The sequence below is a fragment of the Stegodyphus dumicola genome, chromosome 7 (assembly GCF_044657685.1).
Source record: "Stegodyphus dumicola isolate Sdum_Otavi_A_Nest chromosome 7, ASM4465768v1".
Classification (NCBI taxonomy): domain Eukaryota; kingdom Metazoa; phylum Arthropoda; class Arachnida; order Araneae; family Eresidae; genus Stegodyphus; species Stegodyphus dumicola.
In genome coordinates, this window is record NC_140774.1 from 77,036,168 (window position 1) to 77,055,734 (window position 19,567).

Below are 19,567 nucleotides of genomic sequence, written 5' to 3' on the forward strand. Positions count from 1 at the left end.
TCGTAGATGCTTGTGCACTCTGTCAATTAAAACTCTTAATTCTTTTGGCGATTCATGATGTAATTTAGGAATCGATAATAGTTCATTAATATGACTATTAACTATTAGCCGTTTATTTTCAAATCTGGATGTAACCGTTTTCAACAAAGATTCATAAGTATCATTCATGGTTTGAATTTTCTTTGCCTTCCCAACAAGAGCTGATTGTAAATAATACAGCTTTTATGAATCGGTTAAATACTCTTTATCATCTATTATTGAATTAAATTGAGCTTTAATGAGAAATCATTTTTGGTAGTTTCCGTTGAATTTAGGCAAGGGAATCTCTGGCAGTTTAACTGAACTTTGTTTATTTGATACTACAGCATTTATTGTTAAAAATACTATATTTACTCCTGGGCTTAGTGCCCAGTTCTTTTAAAAAACGTCTAAGACTTAACTCAATTTTTTTCGAGGTCAATCTCCATTTCCCAAAAGATAATTTCATGCTCCTCGCATTCTTCATCCTTTGAAACGCCGTAAAATTCACTTTTAAGTTCTTCCAGCTTAGTTGAAATGATTTAAACATTACCCAGCTTATATTCCATTTCTGTAGTATCGAAGTTTGGGTCATCATTAGTCACAAAGCCTTTTAATCGCGTTATTTGTGCCTTCAGATTACCTCTTCTTCGAATAAGAACCGTAATATGTGATGACGCCATTTTCCTAACGATAAACAGTTTCTTCAAAATCAAAAATTTAGCTCGAATATTGCTAGAATTCTCCGGCTGAGCAGGACCACTGTTTTGGACTGTAGTTAGAGATAACGAAACTAATTTCCCTTTAAATTCATCTTTTATTTTATTCGAAAATAACCGCTCAATTAGCAGTCATTCAAAAATCCAAACAAAAACAAAATTTCATCGAACAAGTTAATAACAAGAATTACAATAACTAAACTATATTGACGCATGTGCGTTACAAGATTCGTTGCTAGGCGACTACTATAGAGGAGAAAATTTTCGTATAACAGAAGATCAGGCGCCAACAGTACCTCTTTTGCATCTCCTCGATGGAACACTTCACTGAGTTTGTTACATGAGATTTCTCATGTCTTGAGTTATTTGAGACGGCTAATAACAGAGCTAGATTTTTAGTGCTGAAGCTAGAATAATTTTAGTATTCGAGCAACCTACAGTATTATGAATTGTTACAACACAAAGTCTGCAAATTGTCATACAATAAGGAAGCTTTTAATGACCGAAAAAAAATTCCTCGACTCTTTATAGGAGTAAAATGTTTTCCAACGGAGTAAAGATATCATTCAAAACATGGGCGTCAGTAATTTTTAAAGAATGGCTTTTGAAATAGGATAATGATCTGAAAACTCGTATTCTTTCTTCTTATTTTCAACTGTATAACGTACATATCTCTCATAAACATATTTTAGTTTTATATTGTTACGAATTTGGTACTTAAATAGCTAATCTTAAACCAATTCTGATTAAAATTGTTTTATCCCCCGTGCAATGCTGAGTGTGAATTATTATTAACGAATATTAAGAGAAAGCTACGCCGAAAAACCAAAAATACAAGCGCATGCATTTAACGTTTAATAAATAAATATCTCTTTCAATTTATATTTAATTCGGATAAATGTAATTGACTAGTGTAACCGTAGTTCCACTCTTTTGCTTTCCAGAAACCTCGAGAAAATAGAAATTACCAAAATGTCCTCGTTCACGATTAAAAAGCTTTAGAAAGCCGGAGAAAAACATCTCAGTTCAGTTGTTTTAGTGAGCTGTTGTTGTTTACTTAGCTGCTGTAAATTCTGAGATCGGATTGGCTTTCTATGCGCTTTCTCTGCATAATATTGTATGAATATCTGTGAAGAAAAATTTCAGCATTTTGTTTTATTTCTTGTGATAAGAATAAATTTTATTAACCTTTCATCAGACTTGTGCATTCAGTCTATTACAAAGCCGTACGCACGCAACAATCTTTGGTGTCAGAAGTGCCTTTCGAGCCCACGCCCACATTCGTGGACCAGAAAAAAAGTATTGCGTGCGCACGGAAAAAAGTATTGCGTATCTGCGTGCGCAGATTGAATGCACAAGTCTTATGAAAAGTTAATAAAATGTATTCTTATCACAAGAAATAAAACAAAATGCTGAAATTTTTCCTCACAGATACAATATCACACAGTAGTTACATTTTAAACTACTAAAACATTAAACACAGTTCAAAACGCAGAGAGTACTAATCCGGTCTGAAAATTTATAGCAACTAAGTAAACAACAGCTCATTAAAACAACTGAACTGAGATGTTTTTCTCCGGCTTTCGAAAGCTTTTTCATCGTGAACGAGAACATTCTGGTAATTTCTATTTTCTCGAGGTTTTTGGAAAGCAAAAGAGTGAAACTATGGTTACACTAGTCAATTACATTTATCCGAATGAAATATAGATTAAAATATATATTGTTACGAATTTGGTATTTAAAAAGCTAATGTTAGTTCAATTAGAAATTAAATGGTTTTATTTCTCGCGCAGTGCAGCGCGTGACGAATATTAAAAGAAAGCTAAGCCGGAAAATTGAAAATACAAGAGCGCGTGCATTAAATAAATAAATATCTCTTTTTGATTTCGAGAAAGTACTGGAAAATTCTAGCGCGTGATTTTAAAATCTTATAAAAGGAGGAAAACATCTCAGTTTGTAGTAGTTGCTTAGTTTGTTGTTGTTTAGAAAACTACTGTTGTTGATTGTAGCGAATTCGCGGATTAGCGTTCTTTAGCTGTTTTGAATTACGTTCTATTGGATATTTGAGTAGTTAAAAGATAACTACTGTGAGATATTGTAATACTGCATGATAATTTGAGAAAATTTAAGCATTTTTGTTGTGATAATAATAAATTTTTGTTCATTTTTCATCGGACTTGTGCATTCATTTCATAACGAACCCGTACGCACGCAACAATTTTTGGTGTCAGAAGTGGGGTTTGAATGCCAATAACAAGAGCGATGGAAGAACAATTGAGACAGCTCATTAGTGCTTTTGCTGCATTCCAAGAAAAGATGGAAGCTGGCCAAGCATCATTTAAGGAAGAAATGAAATTGGGCGAGGAATCCGTTAAGGAAGAAATGAAATTGGGCCAGGAATCCGTTAAGGACGAAATGAAAGCCGTTCAAGCTGGTCAAGAAGAAATGAAAAGAGAAATTACTTGCATAATAGAAAATAAATTTGAAGCTATGGAAGGCAGAATTGACGCAGTTGAAAATAAAGTTGGATATATTGAAGAAAGAGTTTCTTCGGTGAAAGAAGAAATAGAAGAAAGAGTTTCTTCTGTAAAAGAACAAATTGATGAGAGAGTTTCTGCAGTTGCCAAAGAAATGGATACTTTAAAGAAATTCGTAGCGTCGGCAGGGAGCAGGAGTGATGATTTTAAATTCTTACCAATGCCTGCTCGTCCACCTCTGAAGCTATCCACATATGATGGGAAGACCTCCTGGCAGGTGTATAAGACACAATTTTCTATCGTGGCGGATGCGAATGGATGGGATTCCCAAGCTAAGGCCTGTCATCTCGCCGCTTCTCTAAGAGCCGACGCAGCGGATATCCTTCAGACTCTTCCCGAAAACAAAAGGTTAGATTTCGAAGCTCTGTCCGGCGTCTTGGAGTTGCGCTTTGGGGAGAAGTGTTTAAAAGACTACAGCAGGCTCCAATTAAAATCTCGTCAACAGAAGCCTACCGAAACACTTCAGGAGCTCGCCGCGGATGTTGAAAGGCTGTCCCATCTCGCCTTTTCGGAATGCCCGACAGAAACAAGGGAAATCCTGTCCTTGCAATACTTGATCGACGGCATCCGAGATACTGAAATACAGAAAGCTCTACGAATGGCGGATGTAAAAGATTTAAAAAGCGCTCTGTTGTACGCCATGAAGTTCGAGAAACAGCCGAAATCATGCTGGTAGTCTGGTGTTTCTTTTCGACCCTAGCAATATCTCGTTAGACAGAAGTCTTCGTTCGAACTCCGAATTCTCCTTCGTTAGACTCAAGAGCACCTTCTATTCGTCTGCAGCGTTCAAAATAAGTTTATCTTTAAACTGTTCAGCTAAATCTTTCCTAATGATGGTAACATTAGCTCCTGTGTCAATGATCATTCTGCAAGGAACTCCATCGATATTCCCATTGATGGACAGTCCGTTATTGTTGCCACTCACTGTATAAATTTTAAGAGCTTTAAAACAAGGTTTTTCACTATCTGGCAACCTCCGTTCCTCGATATGGTCACTAATTTGTTTACTGCGTTGTTGCTGGGAAATGGTCTTATTTTCCGTACCTCGGGGTGTTCTGCAGTTTCTTCGTATGTGGCCTTCAACTCCGCAGTTCCAGCACTTTAGAATTAGTTTCTTTTCACTTCTGTTCCGTCTCAAGCCACTGACGTGTCTGGTAAAATCATCTGCTTTATATTCCGTACCCTGGGGAGTTCTGCAATTCCGTCTTAGGTGACCTTCACTACCACATCTCCAACACCTTAGAGCCACTTTCTTCTCGCTCCTACTCCGTATCAAATCTTCGACTTGTCTGGCTAAATCATCTAAACGAGCCATCAGTTGATCCACTGGCTCATGGACTCGCACAGCTCTAACTGGGTAGCGATCTCTACTAGTTGCTTGCTGGGCTGCCTCGAACAGCTCCCAGATGCTTTTTCACTCTACATACCTTTGTATTTGTCGCAAGACAAATTACAACATCAACATCGGCTGCTCGAGACCCGTGGAGTGATGATGAAGTCAGGAAAGACCAGCTGGAAGACCGCGACATTAAACCCATACTTGATTTAATAGAGTCATCAAACAGAAAACCTACATGGCAGGACATTTCTATCTGTAGTCCTACAACAAAACAATACTGGGCACTCTGGGATTCACTTCACATTCGAAACGGCGTCTTATACCGGAAATTCGAGTCGGATGATGGGAAGACGTTCCGATGGCAACTGATACTTCCGAGATCCCGGATTCCTGATGTCCTCAAAGAACTACATAACAGCCTTACAGGAGGTCACTTTGGAATTATGAAGACCTTACAGAGAGTTCGTGAGCGCTTTTACTGGAATAATGCAAAGAATGACGTGCAAAAGTGGTGCCGATCTTGCTATGCCTGTGCAGGTCGGAAAGGACCGAGGAAACGCAGCCGAGGCAGACTGCAACGTTACAACGTAGGTGCGCCTTTTGAACGTATCGCCTTTGACATCCTGGGACCTCTGCCACGAACTGCTGATGGCAACAAATACATACTCGTTGTCATTGATTACTTCACCAAGTGGCCTGAAGCTTATCCTATTCCTGATCAAGAGGCAGTCACAGTAGCTGAGGTAATGATACAGCACTGGATTTCCAGGTTCGGAGTGCCTCTTCAGTTACATTCCGATCAGGGAAGGAATTTTGCCTCGGCAGTAATCAAAGAACTATGCAAACTACTTGGCATTGACAAAACTCAAACGACGCCATTGCATCCACAGTCGGACGGCATGGTAGAGAGGTTCAATCGAACCATCCTTAATAACCTCTCATTAGTGGTTTCCAGAAACCAACAGGACTGGGACAAGAAATTACCACTCTTTTTACTGGCTTACCGCAGTGCTGTCCACGAGACTACCGGCTATTCTCCATCACAGATGCTCTTCGGTCTTGACCTTCGTCTGCCTTGTGATCTATTGTTTGGCCGCCCTCCGGATGCTCCTTCATCGTCTGAGGAATATATTCAAGATCTCCAGGCCCGGTTTGAAGTGATGCACAATTTTGCACGAGAGCGAGTCAACTTGGCGACGGAGAAGATGAAGACCCGATACGACACAAGAGCTACTGAACATCAATTCCACGAAGGAGACAAGGTGTGGTTGTGGAATCCGACTCGACGGAAAGGATTTTGTCCGAAATTACAGTCACCTTGGGATGGGCCGTACACAGTCCTAAACAGGCTGAATGACGTCGTGGTTCGGATTCGTAAGTCTTCGAACTCTAAACCTAAAGTCGTTCATTACGACAGGTTAGCTCATTACTATGGCCATAGTACATAATGTAAATAATTGTAAATAGTATAAGACCATGGTCCATTTTTGTTTTTAAATGTGTATTTGATTTGTATTTGATAGCATTTGATTTGTTTTATGTATTGCATTTATTGTTCATGTTGTTTATTATTGTAATGTAATGCTTATTAATGCATTTATGCCACAGTTGTAAGTTTTGCTTCCTGTCCAGGGATTGTACTGCCCGGGACGTGCAGTCCTTGGGAAGGGGGCAGTGTTACGAATTTGGTATTTAAAAAGCTAATGTTAGTTCAATTAGAAATTAAATGGTTTTATTTCTCGCGCAGTGCAGCGCGTGACGAATATTAAAAGAAAGCTAAGCCGGAAAATTGAAAATACAAGAGCGCGTGCATTAAATATATAAATATCTCTTTTTGATTTCGAGAAAGTACTGGAAAATTCTAGCGCGTGATTTTAAAATCTTATAAAAGGAGGAAAACATCTCAGTTTGTAGTAGTTGCTTAGTTTGTTGTTGTTTAGAAAACTACTGTTGTTGATTGTAGCGAATACGCGGATTAGCGTTCTTTAGCTGTTTTGAATTACGTTCTATTGGATATTTGAGTAGTTAAAAGATAACTACTGTGAGATATTGTAATACTGCATGATAATTTGAGAAAATTTAAGCATTTTTGTTGTGATAATAATAAATTTTTGTTCATTTTTCATCGGACTTGTGCATTCATTTCATAACGAACCCGTACGCACGCAACAATATTTATTTATTAAATGTTAAATTGTATTTTTAATTTGTGCTTTTGTATTTTTAAGTTTTCAGCTTAGCTTTCTCTTACTATTCATTACACGCTGCATTGCACGGGGAATAAAACAAGTTTAATCATAATTGTACTAAGATTAGCTATTTAAATACCAAATTCGTAACAATATTTACCATATAATAACATAGCCCAAATTAAACCAAATGGTCAATGGATTAATAGAGAGACGAACGAATATAATTATCCCGAGAGTAGTCTTTTATAACGTGGATAATATGAATGTAAGTGTAAGGAAAACTAACCTGGAATCAGCAAGGAAACCTTCTTAACCTTCTGGACGCGCTGCATTCGCTGAAAATACTATAACTGGAGCAGCGTCTCAAAAAAATACAAAAATCTGTTTTTTAAGTATGCATACTTTTAATACTAAATGAGTTAGAGGAAGTTAAAAAAGCAACATCTTCAGCTAGCATTAATTATGACGAAAATAATGCGCGAGGGGAAAATTGATGAAAAAAATCTAGGTTGTCGCTTTCTGAAACACAATTAAGCACATCATGTGATACATTTTCTATCGGGAAATTTCCTACAAATGATGAGAAAGGGGCGCCCTACTAGTATTTAGATTACGGGCATCGGCCAAATAATTTCCCAGAACGTAGGGAACACTTCATAAATAAATTTTTTAAAATGCTTGCAGTCTATCCACCAACAGCGACTTTTTTAAAAAATTAAAATGTTGTGAAAGTAAGTACTTATGTGTTTCGAGATATATTTATATTAAATTAGTTAAATTCGTTTCCTAATTTTAAGGATATTTTGTTCTCACTGTTGATTGTTATCATAATATCCATGGGTAAATATGATCACAACAAGCAGCGCTTACTGTATATTCTATATTTAAATATGTGATAAATTATTTATTTTATTATTATTAGTTACAATGATCAGTGTAAAAGATTTGTTGGAGATTATAGAAGGTATAATTTGGTATAAATCAGTAAGTCCTGAGTTAGACCTTAGCAAAGTTGTAATTTTTAAATTAAAAAAAAAAAAAAAAAAAAAAGCTTCTAAATCAATTCATTCTGAGTCGACTTTCATTCTTAGGATTTTTTGAAGGAAACTGTTCTTTCCTTAAGTGTAATAAAAGAAACATTTTTGTAACCACAGCTGATATCACTAATTTTGCTTAAAAATCCATGTTGGAAGAAATCAGCCTAAAGCTGCACTCATTTAGCCACCAGCTTGATACAGTATTTTAGATATTTTTGTCATTTTTTGGGGGGGTAGAATACGCTTTATTTAATACCATAATAAATGAGATACTTGAGATAAGGCTAATTTTTTTTCTCCCACAGTCCTCTGGCAACATTCACTTTTCATGGCTATACAATACCTCAAGGATCTCACATATTGTGTAACATCTGGTCAATAATGCATAATCCCAAGTACTTTGAAAAACCCATGGAATTTAAGCCTGAGAGATTCTTGACAGATGACGGACTAAAAGTTTTGAAACCTACTGGATACGCACCATTTTCTTTTGGTATGTAATTCAATATTACTTAACATTTTTCACCTATTAAGGAAAAATTTAGAACTCACACCATGGTTAACTACATAAATGTGGAATGACTAAGCGACGAATGTTCAAATGAACTTAATATCATATTTCTCTCTATATATATAGACGGCTGCATCCAAAAATTAATGGCATAACTTTAGTTTTCGTGAGAAAGAAAATTAGTGCAGTATACTCTGAAACGCTTCTGTTTACTGCATTAACATGACATATTACATCAAAGCGTTGTTTTGGCTTGGTTTATTGCCAGCGAAAATAAATACTTTCTATTTCTGCAATGTTATTTTTTAATCAGCTTGATACGGTTCTGAGTCTTTTCTCTTTAGATCTAAGAACGTCTGTAAGTCACATATATACATAGAATATTTTCATACGGTTTTGATATGTAGATGGCTCATATAGAAATTTAAATTTTTATACGTGTCTTCTGCATATAAAAATAGTACATACAAAATTTTGATATAAAGACTAGATGTATAGTCTCTATACTATGTACTATGCATAGTCTATTAAGCATACTGTATACCATATACTATGCATTATCTATTAAGCATACTGTATACTATACACTATGCATTATCTATTAAGCATATTGTATACCATATACTATGCATTATCTATTAAGCATACTGTATACCATATACTATGCATTATCTATTAAGCAATAAAGCTGAAAAGTCGTAACGGCGTTACAGCTGCTTAAATGGTGATCTCCAGTCTCTATAATATACTAATTTTTTTATATGTGCACTCTGCACATATATAATACGCATATTGTGCATATACTATACATACAGTACGTATAAAACATAGCACATGCAAAAGTTTGATATAGAGATTAGATGCATAGTCTCTACATCAAATGTTTTGTATACACACTCTGCATATAAAAATTAGTGCATACAAAAAATAGCACATACACAATTTGATACAGAGTCTAGATACATAATCTCTGTCACAAATTTTTTGTATGTACACTTAGCATATAAAAACTCTGCCTGGAAACTGTTTAAACAAACCTTTAGAAAGAAGGTTCTAAATAACAAGTTATACCTAATTAAAGAACTTTTTAAAATACTGGAGTCTGTAATAAGCAAAATTGGCTCTAAACATATTCAGAATTATATGACGTAATCCGCTTATCGCAAAAAAAAAGGTTGAAAAAATTAATTTTGCTATATAAAAATTAAATTATGTTAGGAAAAGACTTTCAAACAGTCCCTTGAATAAGATTTTGAAATTATCTACTCGTATATGTTTTTCTTACTGTAATATAAAAATTATAGCTTTTAGAATTTTGGCACATTAACTAGACCTTGCGCAGAAGTTAGAAGTGATGAGAGATCTGGCAATTAAGAAAAATGGGTATTTTTCCGTTTTGCCGGCGCAGGCAATAAAGTCGCCAATAATGGCACAACTGATGCCAAACGGAATATCCTTGCTGGTAACCTTTTACGCCTCATCTCGAAAACAAGTCGCAGCCATTTCTTATCAGATTGATTGTTTCTTTCAATGCTACACAATTACATAGAATTTTTACCAGATAGTTCAATTCTATGCCCTAAGGCCATTCGCGGTAATTAAGTCAATTAGGATGCAATCACACCGCTCATCTGACGGCGAAAAGGTGTTACTTTGTTTGAAGTTTTGCACGGATTTTGGGAATTTTTTTGGGCGAACGATAAGACTTATGGTAAACCCATTGTTGGACAATTTATTTATGGTAACCGATATTTTATTGTCATTTTATTTTTTAAATAATGCGTTTTATTATGCATAAATTCCGTGTTTTAAATATTAAAAATCAATTAAATTTTTGCATTTTTATTTGAAATAAAATTTTATTGTTTATGATATTTTATATAATTTTATGTTGTGGATGATGACGTCACCTTACTTTAAAAGAAATTGGTTTTAATATCTGTAAATTTAATCTAATGTTTTAAACATTATTTATGGCTGTTAAATATTAAAATACAATTTAATTTTGCATTTTTAAATGATTTTATTATGTATGATTATTTAAATAATTTTAATTCTATGCGTGATGTAATCAGCTTCTTGAATGGTTACTGAATATTTGTGCATTACCGCGCCATTTTAAAATTTTATTATTCATCCCCTCGAGTTCCTTAGATTTCAAAGCGAATGGATATGTCCGCTTCGAAGATGAATCTTGTTATTGGTAATTGCCAAGAATTATTTGTATCGCAATCAAAAATTGCCTTTGAGACCTTCTTTTGGCCAACCTGGCTTTCCTAATCCTAATCAAAGATTTATTTATAAATTGTTACAAGGGTCAGAGGAAATTTATTTTAAAATTTTAGAGAAAACCTAGCTAATTGCTTCTTCAATGAAGTGCGAGAGGTGTGGATCACAGATGAAGATCGTTAAAAGAGCCGATTCTGAGGACGGCTGTATATGGTATTGTGGTCACGGTGGTAGAAATAACAGCTGTAACGGTAAAAAAAGTATTAGACATTCCTCCTTTTTAACCGGCAAAATTTTTTTCATTGATATCTAAATTATGATTCCGATTTTTTTGTGGTACTTATTAATATACGACAGGTAAAATACTCAAAAAAATGTAAGTACATATTTTCTTTTACTTTATAATTGTATATTTCAATTTTTATTAAAAAAATTAATATATTGTTTTCAAAAGTTGCTGAGGTATTTATTGCCTCATATGTTTTAATGTTAAATAAGTGTATACTATAAAACTTGTTTTAAAGTATTCGAATTTAAGTAATGTTTTAATTCTTTTAAACGTTGGTATGATGTTTTTAATTCGATATTCAATTTAAGTAATATTTTAATCTAATTAAACGTTGGCCCAATATTTTTATAGTGGTGTTTTGATTCTATTTTTTATATATGAAAGTAATAATTTAACCTTACTTTATTTTATACTCTTAGTAAATGTATTTATTTACATTTGCCAGTTATCTTAAAAAACAACGTTTCAACAATAAATTAATCCATTATTTTTAACAATATTAATTTTTTAAGTTTCGAATACTTCGAACTATTCGAAACTATGCGTAAAAAACGTAAAATACGTAAAAGCAGCGTTTTTCAGGATGGCTGACGATTGTAAAAATTGCGCTAATGTAAATCGCCAAAAATCCGTCCAACCGTCTACCAAAGTAGCACCGACGAAAATATAGAAAATGCAAAGTCAAGGGTTAAATTCATCATTATCTGCAGAAGACTACAGCCAGCCCTAAACGCGCTTCCAATACAGTAGTTTGATTTCCGTAAAGGGTTGTCTACCACCATGCATCTTGTCAGAATCGTTGAATTTTTAAGCGCAGCTATTCATAAGCACCAGACAACAGCTTTCCTTATGCAAAAGCCTTTGACCGCGTCTGGCATAACGGACTTATCTACAAGGTTGCTTCCCTCGATCTCCCCAGGAAACGATTTTGATTCTTCATTTCTTTCTAACTGATCTATCTTTCTATGTCAGGCAGGGCGATGTTTATTTTGAAAACACATTAATTAAAGCCGGCGTCCCCCAGGGGAGCATCCTTGGACCTATTCTCTATCTATGTTAAGGACTTTCCTATGATTGAAAATACAAACTGCATCACCGCCTACTATACGCGGACGATACCGCCATTCTTTCTAGTTCACTTAATCCACGACATGCCATGATCAGAATACAAAACCACACATACGAGATAGAGGAATGGTGTCGCAAATGGAGGACGTCCATTAATGCCACAAAATCCAAATTATTACTGATAGAACGGCACAGAAGTAAAAACATTGATGCAGATCTGACCCTCTTTAATGAAACAGTACACAAAGTCATACTTCGGAGTTCGTTTTAACCGCTCGCTTACATGGGGTCCTCACATTTCCATGACTATCGGGAAAGGAGTCTCTAGAAAGCTCCGAAACTTTCTTGACGCCTCCTCACCACTGGATCTTGCTCTCAAAAGCATATTTACACATCAATATTAAGACCCATCCTTACATATGCCTCCCCTGCATAGTGCTCTCTTACCACCTCCGTATTAAATAAATTGCAGATTTTCCAAAACAACTACTTACGAAATATCGCAGGAGCCCCCCTGGTTCGTTCACAATGAACAGCTACACAGAGATCTTAAACTCCAAAGTCTGGCGTTATTCATCAATAAATTAAATAATAATTTTATCAAGAAAGCCATCATCAACGCGGAGGTAAGTTATTCAGACAATTTTAAGTACGAGCTCCTAGAAATTGACATCAATTCAAGGCCCTATGCAACCCATATTTATCGGAATCCCCCATAAATAATCCTAGCTTCTTTCAGCCAATTTTGAAGTTTCAAAGTATGACATTTTCATTTACACTGGCCTGGTCCACATCTACACAATCTTCCTGCAGTCCCTTGTCAAGGTATTCCTGTGAAGCACTGTATGTTATGTCTCCCCTAACCGGCGTTATTTGAGGTGCCTGGATATAATTCCTGCTGAAACAGGCATATCAAAAGTATCAAAGTATCAAAGTAAATTCATCAATTCTAATGAGAATGCACTAGCGAAGCATAGCACTGCGGTTTCACATAATGTCCGAATAAGCTATTCGTACGAATTGAAATAATTCTTGCATTTAAACTTGTATTCCAAATTAAGATTTAACTTGGTGCTACTTTGGTAGACGGTTGCACGTATTTTGACATTTTTTTTTGGGGGGGGGCGAACGATACGACTGATGGTAAACCAATTGCCAAAGACGTTATTTATGGTAACCGATACTTTGTTGCAATTTTATTTTTAAAATAATGCGTTTTATTATGCATAAATTCCGTGTTTTAAATATTATTTATGGCTTCTAAATATTAAAAATCAATCTAATTTTGCATTTTTATTTGAAATAAAAATGTTATTGCAAATGATAATTTATGTAATTTTATATTGTGGATGATGTAATGAAGGACGTCACACTTTAAAAGTAATTGGTTTTAATATCTATAAATTTAATCTAATGTTTTAAACATTATTTATTGCTGTTAAATATTAAAATACAATTTAATTTTGCATTTTTAAAATGATTTTATTATGTATGATTATTTAAATAATTTTGCATTTTTAAAATGATTTTATTATGTATGATTATTTAAATAATTTTAATTTTCGTCATGATGCAATCAGCTCCCTGATTGGTTAGTGAATATATGTGCTTTACTGCGCCATTTTAAAATTTTATTATTCATCTCTTCGAATTCCTTAGATTACATTTTTCAATTTTTTTTACAAATATTTTCCCTTAGATTACCCTTTTTAAATTGTATTACATTTTTCAATTTTTTTCATTGATATCTAAATTATGATTACTATTTTTTTGTGGTACTTATCAATATGCGACAGGTTAAATACTCAAAAAAATGTAAGTACATATTTTTCTTTTACTTTATAATTGTATACTTCAATTTTTATTAAAAAATTAATACACTGTTTTCAAAAATTGCCGAGATATTTATTGGCACATATGTTTTAATGTTAAATAATTATATCCTATAAAACTTATTTTAAAAGCTTTAAGTCTAAGTAATATTTTAATTCTTTTAAACACTGATATGATGTAAATTCGATATTCAATTTAAGTAATATTTTAATTTAATTAAACGTAGGCGCAATATTTTTAGCGGTGTTTTGATTCTATTTTTTTATATATGAAAGTAATAATTTAACCTTACTTCTTAGTAAATGTATTTATTTACATTTGCCAGCCATCTTAAAAAACAACGTTTTCAACAAAAAATTAATCCATTATTTTTAACAATATTAATTTTTTTAAAGTTTCGAATACTTCGAACTATTCGAAACTATGCGTAAAATACGTAAAATACGTAAAAGCAGCGTTTTTCAAGATGGCTGACGATTGTAAAAACCACGCCAACAATTGCGCTAATGTAAATCGCCAAAAATCCGTGCAGCTGTCTACCAAAGTAGTGGGGCGGTGGGCTGAGAATAAATAGTTGTAGAAAGCTAGACATTTCTCCATCGGTGTGAAGGGAAATTCCTAATGTTTGCAAAAATCAAAGTATAAATTTTGTTTTTTCGATTGTTTGTCTTTCCATTTATTCCTATTCTTAGAATCTGTATGTGCTTTACCTTTCTTTCAGGGAAGCGCAACTGTCCGGGCGAAGTTGTAGCTATCATGACGATATATCTCTACTTCGTTAGCATCATGCAGAAATTTAAAGTAAAGACGCCTCATGGCCTGCCAGCAGATTTCGATTACATATTTGGTGGAGCTCTTCTTCCTAGGCCTCAGAAGCTATGTTTCCTAGAACGTTAAACGAATTTAATTCAGTGAGTGAATGATCATAAGAATGAATATCATAGATTTTTCTTAATAAATAATCATCTACAAGCGCCAAAATATGATGACTATAAGTAATTTTTGTATTTGCAGTGTGAAGCTATACACTCTGAAGTGCCACTTAATTAGGGGTAGCTAGTCGCTAACGAGTTGAGCCTCCTCTGGCCTTTATAATGGCTGCCAAACGAATAAGTTTCTGGAAGCATTCTAAGAGAATGGCTTGCCAAACATCGGATAGAGCTGTCTATAATTTAGGAAGAGTCGATAGTGTTGTGTGATGAGGTTTTAAACCTTTCCTCCAAAACGTCCGAAAGATGCTCAGTAGAATTTAAGTCAGAGCTTTTAAGTAGCCAATTTATGACAGAGAATTCACAAGAACGCTCATCCAACCTGGCATTAGCCAACCGGGACCTGCGAGAGGTGCAGTTTCATACTCCATTTCATTGCGAATGACAGGACAACATAAATGGATGGACATGATCTCCCAGCAACTCTACGTACCGAATCATATTGCGGGAGGTTGCCACAAGTACAAAAGATCCCAAACACTGCCAAGAGAAAACACTCCAGACCATGATTAAGCCACCATGGCTTTGTACAGTTCCAATCTGCCATACAGGATTCATGGCTTCAAGAGTCAGTTGCCATATTCTCAGCCACCCATCGGTATTAATTAGACGGAATCGAGACTCATCACTCCTTGCAACTCATTTCAAGTCCACTAGTCTATTCCCTGTATTCTCTTGCCCAGGCAAGAAGTGCAGCTCGATGGCATGCATTCAGCAAAGGCACTCTCCTGTATCTACGGCTTCCGAAGCCCATATTGTGAAGCGAGCGTTGCACGATCCGTTTTACTGACTATACGACTGTTGCCCTGATTCAGCTGGGTGGTAATTTGAAATAATGTTTGGCTTCATTGACTATGAACAATACGGCTGAGTCGTCTCATACACTTGTTCTAGGTTAATTGTTTTTTGCAATTTGCCCGATCGCTATTTCTTTTTCCCACCATCCGTGCATTTTCGGTGTACGCTTGACTCTGCCCACCTTGAAAATTCTCGCCCGCTGAGGATTTTGAAATTGAATGGTCCATGCGTCGAGTACCTACTATCTGTCCGCAATCGAAGCTGTCTAAATCAGAAGTTTTACCCATAGTGTTAATTGAAAAGCCTGATTAACAACAACCATAGTACTAGCTATATGTGCATTTACCACAACTTCCTCACGTGAGAACACATGCCGCGCAGCGCTATAAAATTTGCATAGCCATGTCTATCCCTAATTCAGTGGCACTTCAGTGTATTTGGAAATCATAATGTCATAATATTGAGTAACGATTTCAATTTATCTGATATATAACGATAAATAATTGTTAAATTCGTATTAATATTATGAATCCCTGCAAGATCGTTAAGCAAGCAGGTTCGGAAATGTTTTTATTACAGTCGGCAGTTAACATGTGTACTAAAAAAGTACTGCAGTTTTATGTTTTTAAAAATACAACACTTACTATAGCGATATTAAAACTTTTTCGACAATTAAACAAATAGAATTAATCTTAGAAATTAAAAATGCCAGATCTCCATACAAGTCCAGTGAATGGATGAGCAAAAATAAATAAATAAAATAATAAATAATATGGAATTAAAATTAAATAAAAGAATAAATTATAAATTATAATACACTGACTTTCGTGAAAAATGCAACATCATGAAGGAATTGTCGGAAATGAATGAAATTTACTCCACATATTTTACTGATAGTGGTACAAATAAATGATTCAGATTTGATAACAGATTCAAATTTGCAAGACAAAAAACAAAACGAACGCCGTAAATCAGTACTTCGTGTGTCCGCCACACTAAGCGATAAGAGGCTGTAGACGTCGTGGCATTGAATAATACAGGTTCTGAATGCAATTCTGGGGAATGGCATACCATATGGCTTCGACTTGACGCCAAAGTTCAATTTTAGTGTGTAACCCTACCAGCTGTACAACCAAATCGCCGACCGATTAAATCTCAGACATGCTAATTGGGCGACATGTCCGGGGAATGAGCAGGCCATGGAAAAAACGGAACTTGTTGTGCCCTAAAGTAATCTTGTATAGTCTGAGAAACACGTGTACGGCCATTAATCCTGCTGAAATACAGAACCCGGAATGCATCGAAGAATGGGAAGGACCGCCTGGTTCCACAACTCCACTTTGAAGTTGCCTTCAATCTGAACTACTAGATGACATCGACAATTATACCCAATAGCTCCCCACATCAGGCGTTTCCCTCTGTATCTGACGCGTACTTATCCATCATTGTACTCCAGATTGTAGCAAGATTCATCAGAGAAAACAACTTTTTGCCACAGCGCACGCCACGCTATGTCCGCTATATTCAAGTGTTTTTGCCGTGCCCATTGAAGTCAGAGGTGTCTGTGATTTAACGACAGGGAAATCCTGCATCGAGGAACCCTTGCACGCAGTTCATGCTGTAAGCAGTGTAAGCAGACGACGACGAAACGTAGAGCTAGACAACGCAATACCTATAGCCGTGCTCCCACGTTGTACTAACACACCAGATGACGCTGTACGATCCGTTATAGCCATGTGGATGTGGTGTTTGTTATCCCGTGCCGTTGTGCTCTTGTGTGCCCCACTGCCAGGATTTCGCGTTGTTTATCCTGTGTTCACTTCTTCCAAACACGCAAGGCTGTTGCGTCATTACGCTGCGTGCGGGCTGTGATTGCTCGATACAAAAGTCCACCCTCTCGCATATCGACGATGAGGCCTCTTTCGAGTTCCGTTAATTATTGGTATAGCAACCTGCACTGTTGACGAGACATACTGGCCACCAATTAAACGTTCACCGTAGACAGAGGACGATAAACAGATTTCAACATTCCTAGTTTCAGTATTAGGCCGCAAATGTTGTGCAGTATACACCACGTTTTCCGGCTCTCTGAAGTTGGGTCGCTGAGGACGCATCACAGTATAGATATCTCACGCGAGCATTCAACAAGCTGGGATTGGAGGTGGTCAGTGGAGGGCGTGACCAATCGTCGCGTGGGCTTCAAGAAGCAACGTGAACTATAGGTAGGTCCTGGAAATCCTAAATTGAGAAATTCAAGCAGAAATACAAATTACAGCATAAAGTAATGCACATGTTTGATAATTTTCTTAATTCCAGAGTGCAAAACCAATTTTAGCAGTAGCGAGTTTTAAGCATCAAAGAACTGATTTTCAGCCAGACTCGAGCTTCATAGATGACAATATACAATTTCAGAGTAGCAAAATATGTAATATGTACAATAACAGAAAGAAATTTTGGTGAAATTGGGCATGTGACCCATCAGAATGATCAGAAAAATCTGACCTCGATCATGGGAGTGGTGAAAAATGAGCAGGGTTTAGTTTACAGTTCGCGCATTTGGATAGTGGTCGGCAGAATTTGAGCTCTCTGACTGGCTCAGACGTGGTTGCGATACGAATACTTAAATAAAAGCATTTATATAAGTAATAGATATGTAGGCGTAAAAAATGAACTAAATACAAATGAAATATACAATTATTGAGCACAATGAAAATGCAGAGTCCTATGCAAAATTGATAAATAAATCAGTATTTAAACGTTCGTAGATGCGGCATAAACACGCAGCCGCGTGATAGTTCAGTCACTCACTACATAAAAAATTAACCAGAGTCCTAATCAGTTAAGATAATATAAATCAAACTCCAAGGAATAAAAAAGTCCAAATACCTGGAGCGCAATAGCTAAGACACATATTTAAGTGAGATAGTCGATTTTAAGATCTTTGTGCTGCTTTTCATGACTCATATAGTGGGCATTTGTCATGTACCTTACAACTTTGGACTGGAGAACTTGCAATTGTTTTCTGTCTCGCAGTAGCAGCCGCCCAAGCAGGGGATGCATACGTTATAATAAGTCTGATTACAGACAGGTAGATATGCCTTTTCATGGTGAGGTCAAGTTTGGAAAATTTACCAATTAACCCTTGAGGCACTGTGTGCTCTCTGGGCACACCTAGAAACTTTTTTCTGTACGCACAGAAAAATTGAATGCGAAAGGATTTATAGGTTAATCTGAACCTTCTTTAGTTATAGTAGATAGCAACCCAAAACAAACCAGCATATATTTTAACCATGTTTAGTTTTTAAAGACACTCATTTTTCAAAGAAATCTTCCAGACTCTTTTTTAGGATATAAAAGGAATTGTTTGAAAAGAAATTTCTATGTTATTTTCTTGGCTGTATGCTAATCTCCTTATTCTATATTAATTTTAAATTTTTACCTTGAAATCTTGACCAAACTCGAATGGCGAACATCAGGTGTTCCCAAAGTGAGAGGCAACTGTATCTTTGTTTCTCCGCAGCTCATCGATCAGTTCATTCACAATAGAAAGGTGGGTCCACATCTGTGTTTCATTTCCTCTTTTTCTCTCTCTCTCTCTTTTGAGGGGAGGTTTGGTTATCAACTAAGAAATCGTTGGGGTCGTTTCCTGGAGGTCAGGGTTAATTTTATTAGTTCTCTTTCTCTCTCGTTCAAGGAAGTTTTGTTAGAGCTACGTTTAATGGTTTTAGCGTTTATTTAATTTTATTTTATAGATTATAATTTCAAATTGTAGATATAATATTAGTTTATTTTTTATTTTCCAAATGGATTGGAGAGGGCTGACCATTTCTGAAGCACTGAAAGTGCTACACAAATTGCTTTCAGATAGTGAGTCTGATACGGATCGGGGACATGGGCAAAACATGCAATATTGGGTTGTGCGTTTTCAAAGGTGGTGTCACTTTCTTTTAAAAATACCACCATGGAACAAAAAAAAACAAAAAACAAAAATAAATAAAAGACGAAAAT

General features: G+C 35.6%; 1 protein-coding gene across 1 annotated transcript in view; it reads left to right on the forward strand.

Annotated features, from left to right (window-relative positions):
- The window catches only part of LOC118193891 (cytochrome P450 2U1-like), a 119,380-nt gene extending 104,627 nt beyond the window's left edge, over positions 1 to 14,753 (forward strand). The window contains exons 8-9 of the mRNA XM_085820504.1: positions 8,148 to 8,335; positions 14,494 to 14,753. Of these exons, the coding sequence (XP_085676630.1) occupies positions 8,148 to 8,335; positions 14,494 to 14,669 (364 nt within the window). The 3' untranslated portion in view covers positions 14,670 to 14,753. The remainder of the gene's footprint in view (positions 1 to 8,147; positions 8,336 to 14,493) is intronic.
- The last annotated feature ends 4,814 nt before the right edge of the window (positions 14,754 to 19,567 follow it).